At 57.3% G+C, this 6364-nt stretch overlaps 1 protein-coding gene across 1 annotated transcript; it reads right to left on the bottom strand.

Annotated features, from left to right (window-relative positions):
* Positions 1–405: 405 nt before the first annotated feature.
* Positions 406–5474, bottom strand: C9H2orf72 (chromosome 9 C2orf72 homolog). The gene is made up of 3 exons (XM_074153571.1): positions 4757–5474; positions 1555–1671; positions 406–497 (listed from the first exon to the last, which is right to left on the bottom strand). The coding sequence occupies exons 1-3, from the start codon at positions 5472–5474 to the stop codon at positions 406–408; spliced, it is 927 nt and encodes a 308-aa protein (XP_074009672.1).
* Positions 5475–6364: the final 890 nt, after the last annotated feature.

A 6364-nucleotide genomic window follows, 5' to 3' on the forward strand; every position in this document is an offset into this window, starting at 1 on the left:
TGCCAGGGAGGCCAGCCCTGGCAATCTCAGCAGGGAGCTTTGCTCAGAATTAGAAAGTGTTCCTCTTTCTTCAAACGAGTGGCTGCATTTCATACCCAAAGTCCCCACATCATCTCGCCCAGGACGTGAGACACATCCCCAAAGGGCATCTCAGAAGCCCAGTGTCCATTGGCAGCTCCAGGCACCCCCAGGCAGCAGGGTGCAGCAGGGGATGGCTCTCTGGCGCGGACCTCAGAGGCCGTTGGCGGCTACAGAAGACCCTGGCGAGTTAAGCCGAGCAGCTTCTCCCCAGAACAGTGGGGCCTCAGGGGAGAGGGTGAGCGGGAATGCACCAGCTCCTCCTCCCACAGCTCCAAATTCACCAGGCAGAACTGGGACACGGACTACGCTGGGCACCCAGCAGCTCTAGGTGCCCATGCATCCAGCGGCTTCTTCACAGTTTCCATTGGGAGACAGGCTGGTCAGAGCCACTTCTTCCTCGGGGTCCTGCAGGTCATCTGCAAAGAGCAGAGAGAGGTGAAGGGAGATCTGAATGGGAAACTCCTCTTCATGCAAAATGCAACTTCAAACAACATGAAAAGAAAGTATGGCACAAAGCAAGTGATATATAACCACGACCTAAGCACAGCTGATTTTTTTCATAACTGATTTTCATTTTGTTTTACAAACTCAACATTGCTTCAACAAACAGGGGTGATCTGTGACCAAAGGAGGATGGGACCGAGCTCCCTGGCCTCCTGCAGTCTCAGCAATCTCAGAACAAGCTGTATGGCCATGAAGCATCACCTGCCTGGCACTGACTGCAAGATCAGACACTAAATTTTTTTTTTACTCTAGAGGACATGTCTCAAAGCTGCACAAACATTTCAGTTGTTTTCTCAGACCCTTACGCTTTTTACAGTGGAGGAGCTTCCCCTCATCTACATGCTCCGTAGAGCAGTCTGGATCTCTACACCATGCACCTTGTAGCCTCCTGTGTGGGAGCTCTCTGCAAAAAGAAAATCACTGCTGAGAAAGGCGAGCAGAAATGCCAATGGTACAGCAAAGACTGAACACTGGGCTATTCAGTACGCGAACAATTTCCTTTTGAATGAGCCCAAGGCTGACCACCCTCTTCCTCCTCCCTCCCAGCCCCAAATACAAGTGGTTTGGGAACGGTCCTTCCAGCCGCATTTGCAGAAAACATGTAAGATCAGCATGATGCTTCCAATTCATTGTTTGGATGAACGGCAGTTGTGCTGCCAGGAACTCCTGCAAAGTACAGCTGAGCCCAGCAGTGTTTCTAGGGGTATAGCCAGGCACCGGACCCAGCGTGTTTTTATTTAGCCAAGTGAAAGGTCAGAAAACAAGGAGACAGCAACACAGCAGCCAAGCGTGCGCTGTTTGTCTTCAGGTTCTGGCCAAGCCACAGCCACAGGAGGAGACGTCAGATGAGGAACTGGATATAGCTTAAGGAGGCCACCAGCAAGGGATTTGGGCATAAGGACCACCAGAAAGTTGGTGAGGAACCTCTGACAGTCACAGCAGGAGTACAAGGGAGGGAACTGGACATACCTTCATGAACATTGTTTGCATCTTTTGCTTTATGACCTTCTCTCCGGCTCCTCCGGCTCCAAGAAATGCAACGCAGGAAGGATAGGAGCCTCCACCTCTCCCTGTCTTTCCCCTCTTCTGGATAAACCAGAGAAGACAAGTTCTGGTCAGGCAGCAGGTCAGCCCTGCTGCTCCCCCACCTCCCCACTGCTCTCCCCTCCATGAGCCCAACTCCTCGCAGCAAAACCGGGTCTGCTCCACAGAGCCCACCCCTGGAAAGCACAGAGCAGCTCGTGGCAATCCTTCTTTCAGGCTGAAAACTCTCTGCTGCCCCGGAAATTTGTCCCTGGTGTGGGTTTCCACTTTGCCACCTCGCTGCCAAAACCATCCTGGATGCGGCAGCCCAGAGCGAGCGAGAAACCTGGCAGGAGCTCAGCCGGCACACGTGGCGAGGCTGGGGACTGACACAGTTAGGGCATTCCTGCAGAAGGAAGTTTTTCTTTGGTATTATCACACAGCTTCTGCCACATCAACCTATTCACTGCTCCCTGCTTTATTAAGCAATTCCTCCCTCCCAGGGAGGACACACAGACTCGCAGCACACTGACAACTATCGCTCTAACTGCTTGCAAAGTGTAGAGCACACGTGGCCTCCATTGATGTATAGTATTTATTCTGGAGGACAACAAAGGTCACAGCAAGTTACTACAAGCTTTAAAGCCATTATAGTAAAACACTACTGCTTGTAAAACACTACAGCAGCGTATTTTATACGGTCTCCAACAGGAGCAGTTCAGCATCTCCATTGAAATACCGTCCAGCCTTTCACCTCCTAATCAGATAACAAACGATAAACCACTTCAGCGTCCTTCAGCTTATCAGACCATTGCGACACTAAAGGGTTCACAGTGGCAGTGTTTCCTGCAGTCAACAAACCAAAACCTCCAGCCGTAAACACATCCCCCCCCTCGCAGTGGATGGGGACTCTGACCACCACTGAGACAGGCAGAACAACAGCCCAGCACGTTCCTGCTTAGACCCGAGAGATGTAGGAACCCTACTGCCATTCCCATCCCAGCTCCACTGCTCAAATGACAGTGTCTGGGACATTCCCAGCACGGCGGGATCTGCAGATCCAGAGCAACTGTCATGGGCAGAGCTGAGCAGCGATGTATGTGGAAGAGGCTTTGAAGCTGGGCTGAAGTAAAAGGGCACAAGCACACGTACACAATGTGTACTTGTGCTTACTTTTTGTGCTTACACTTTGTACACCTCCCCAGCAGCCTTATCCAGATGCAAGAGCATGTTTTTTCAGCTTAGCACAAGCCCCTTTCAAGGTCAAGAGGGGAAACAAGACAAGCTCAGCCCTGACTGAGGACATCTTTATGGTGGTATCCCTAGAACCTGCTTTGCAGGGTGCTCCACAGCCCCACGCCCATCTTTCCCACAGCCCTCCCTCATGTTACATTAAAGATATTATTCTCCTTGTGCCTTGCTTGTGGGGAAAGCCACAGGGTAAAGGAGACTGCAACGAAGCTGGTGCTGGGCACTGCCAGGTCCCCAGGTCTCCAGCGGCATGGCTACACTTGGAATCCTTCCGGCCACATGGAGATTTTGGAAGGAAGTGCTCACAGCATCATGGAGAGAAGCTGCCTCTGCCTAAGGTTGAACCCTACAGCTGATGAGCGTCCTCATTACACATGCAGGTCCTGGGACACTTACATGACTAAGAACACCAGGCAGAGCATCAGAGCTGAATTAAAGCAGCGTGCTGAGTCCTTCTACCCACCACGCTTATAAAGCAGACACAAACAGGTTGCAACACCTGCTCCGGCTCCTTCTGCTCGTCTTTCTCCACTGCTGGCTTCTGTGCTGCTTCCACATCTGCATGAAAGACCAAGCCAGAGCTAGCCACAAAAATACATGTACTGAGCCAAGCACCAGCAACATGCAGAGGGAGGAAAAGGTCGCGTCTGCAGGGATGCTTTTCTGCCTCTGCAGCTGCTCTCCCACCAGGCTGCTGTGACCAGAACTGAAGGGCTCACTGGCAGCTGGGAGCACACCAGAAATCCTTGCAGCAGGAACAATATGAGGATGCAAAAGGACAGAAGCTGGAAAGGGGATCGTGCATGCCTCAGTACAAAAAGTTGTCGGAAGACAGCCCTGCACCCTCACAGTGGGTCCCGGCCATCTCAAAGCTCAACATTCAGATCCAGGATTCTGGACTGAGCTGATGGAAAGAAGCATCTGAGCTGCAGCCGACCATCCCCATGTCCCAGGGATTCCAGAGGATCCTGTCAATGTGGTGCAATGTGGTGCTGCAGGCAAGTGCCAGGATCCCTTGGAGTAAAGGCAGAGAGCAGAGCACCAGAGCCCTGGAAATGAAGGGGAGCAAGGGAAAAGTGGGGAAAAATGAAAGAAGGGAGGAGGAAAGGGAAAGAGCCCAGGACAAACAGTGCCAAAGATTAAAATGAGCCCGGGCTGTTTAGTGTGGCTGCTGTGAGGGCAGAGCCTGCCCAGCTGCCCACCACCCTGTTTGCACACAAACGTGACTCGCCCCAGGGCAAGCGTTGCTCCTCAAGGCTTGTTTGACACTCAGCTTTCATCCTGCCATCCTCACCTTGCTTAAATCACCAAGGGACAGGTGGTTTTAACCCCAAACACCCACTTGCTGCTGTTCTCATTCATTATGCAAAGCCATCACAAGCACCTTCCTCCCACAGGAAGGTCAGGTCCTGCCTGCACCCTACAGCAAGGGCTGAGCCCCAACCCTGCGTCCCCAGGCACACACATCCATAAGCATGGACGGCCACCACGTCACAGCCATCAGCTGCCACATCCCTACTATCCACGAGCTGCTCCAGTGCTTCCCAACCTGCTGGGAAGTTTGTCCTCCCCAGCTGCCAGGGCTGGGAACCCCACTAAAAGAGGCAGATCCCATTGGGAAGGCTTTGATCCCACCAGCGTGAAAGAGATCCCATTGGGAAAAGCCAGATCCCATTGGGGTGGGGGAGAGATCCCACCAGGAGTGGCCAGATCCCAACGGGAAAAGCCAGGTCCCATTGGGATGGGATAGACCCCATCGAGGAGGAGAAGATCCCACAGGACAACGGAGCAAATCCCATTGCAAAAGCCCCCGGCCCCTGGTGATGGATGGAGCAGCCCGGCCACCCGCTGCCCCCCCCCCCCCCCCCGGCCGGTGTGTGTCCCCCTCCCCCGGTACCTGCGGGATGTTGCAGGGCGGCCCGCAGGGCGCGGCAGGCGGCGGCGCGGCAGTCGCGGAGGGCGGCGGGGCTACCGGGGCTGTACCGGGCCGCCTGCACCGTACCGGACACCGGGAAGTGCCTCCGCAACGTGGCGTCCAGCACCGCCGCGTCCTCCCCGTCCCCGCCGGGCAGGAGGACGCCCACGACGGCGGGCGGCGGTGCCGGGGGCAGGCGGCTCCGCACGTCCCGCACCACCTCCCGCAGCCGGGCCCGGGCCCCGCGGTCCCGCGCCGCCCCGCCGCGGCACAGCACCAGCAGCAGCCGCGCTGCCAGAGCCCGCCGCCCGCCGCCAGCCCGCCGCCGCGACCGGCACCCCGGCACCGGACCCGGCACCGGCGGCGCCTCATCGCCCAGCAGGTCGCGGGCGAAGGCGGCCAGCGTGGCCGCCGCCGGGGCTCCCTCCGCCACCTCGGCCACCAGCAGCACGGCCCGCCGTCCGCCCGCCCGTTCCACCAGCTCCCGCAGCTCCTGCAGCTCCGCCGCCGCCGCCATCCGCCGCCGCCGCTGCGCACCCTGCCCGGCGCCCCGCACCGCCCCCGCCACCGCACCGCCCCCGGCACTGGCACTTCGCACCGCCCACCGGCCCCTCGCACCCTGCATCATCCCCGGCCATCGTACCCGGTCACCGGTTCCAGCACCGGCCTCCCAGCGCCAAGCACCACCCCGTGCGCCCATCCCGATGCAGTCAAGGGTACCCCCACAGCCCCATGAAGGGCACCTCCAGCCCCGTCCTGGGACTGGCACCGTCCCACCCCCCCCCGTCCCCCGTCCCCCCGTCCCTCCCCTCCGCCAGCTCCCTCCGGTGAAGAGCCCCTGCCCGCTGCCCTGCTGCCAGGGAGGGTACTCGAGGGGACCTGGGGGCTCGGAGCCCTTGCACAGGCCTCCTGCGAGGCTGGTCTTGTTTCCAATGAGGAGGTGATAAAAATTCAGGCAAAACCCGTGCGGTGTGGAGGGGCTAGGAAGCTGAGAGAGGGGTGAGAGGAGGCTGTGGTGACTGCAAAGTGGGGCACACACGAGGCCACAGTAGAAGAGCAGCTGAGCACACACCCCCAGGGGTATAGTGTGCTCCCCAGGGTGTAACATGCCATACCCCAGAGTAGCGATAGAGTGGCCTCCATGACATCATGTGCCATAGGGAGGCCCTACATTGCTGCACAGCCTGGCCAAGCTATAGCTATATTTGGGAAACAATTCCACTTTGGGAAACAATTACCCCCTCAAAGCCACACTCTTGTGACCCTCACTGGTCACAAGTTCCCTAGTTCGTGCACAAGCACACAGCTGAGCTGCAGCTCCCACCCCACACCCTGCCCCTCCGAGTCCTTCCCAAGCCAGTCCCTTTTGGCTTCCCCTCTGCAAACACCGCATCCATCCCCCTTCACGCAAAACACAGCCCATAGCCACCACCCCACCAGCATCGGCAGCGCTCCGCAGTGACACACACATCCTGTCAAAGCACAAAATGTTTGCAGGGATAAGTACGGAACTATGATCAGGGCTTGGGTGCTGGCATGCCTTACACAGACCCAGTGCGGGGAGAGGCCCGTAGCCCATGAGCTGTCTCT

The sequence above is a fragment of the Numenius arquata genome, chromosome 9, assembly GCF_964106895.1.
Source record: "Numenius arquata chromosome 9, bNumArq3.hap1.1, whole genome shotgun sequence".
NCBI lineage: Eukaryota > Metazoa > Chordata > Aves > Charadriiformes > Scolopacidae > Numenius > Numenius arquata.

Excerpts from the sequence above, each read along its gene's own strand:
- C9H2orf72 (XM_074153571.1), bottom strand. The coding sequence starts at position 5,474 with ATGGGCGCACGGGGTGGTGCTTGGCGCTGGGAGGCCGGTGCTGGAACC. Across the intron at positions 1,672-4,756 it reads CGCCCTGCAACATCCCGCAG|AAGAGGGGAAAGACAGGGAG; the intron begins GTACCGGGGGAG and ends TGGTTTATCCAG. Across the intron at positions 498-1,554 it reads TGCAAACAATGTTCATGAAG|ATGACCTGCAGGACCCCGAG; the intron begins GTATGTCCAGTT and ends TGCTCTTTGCAG.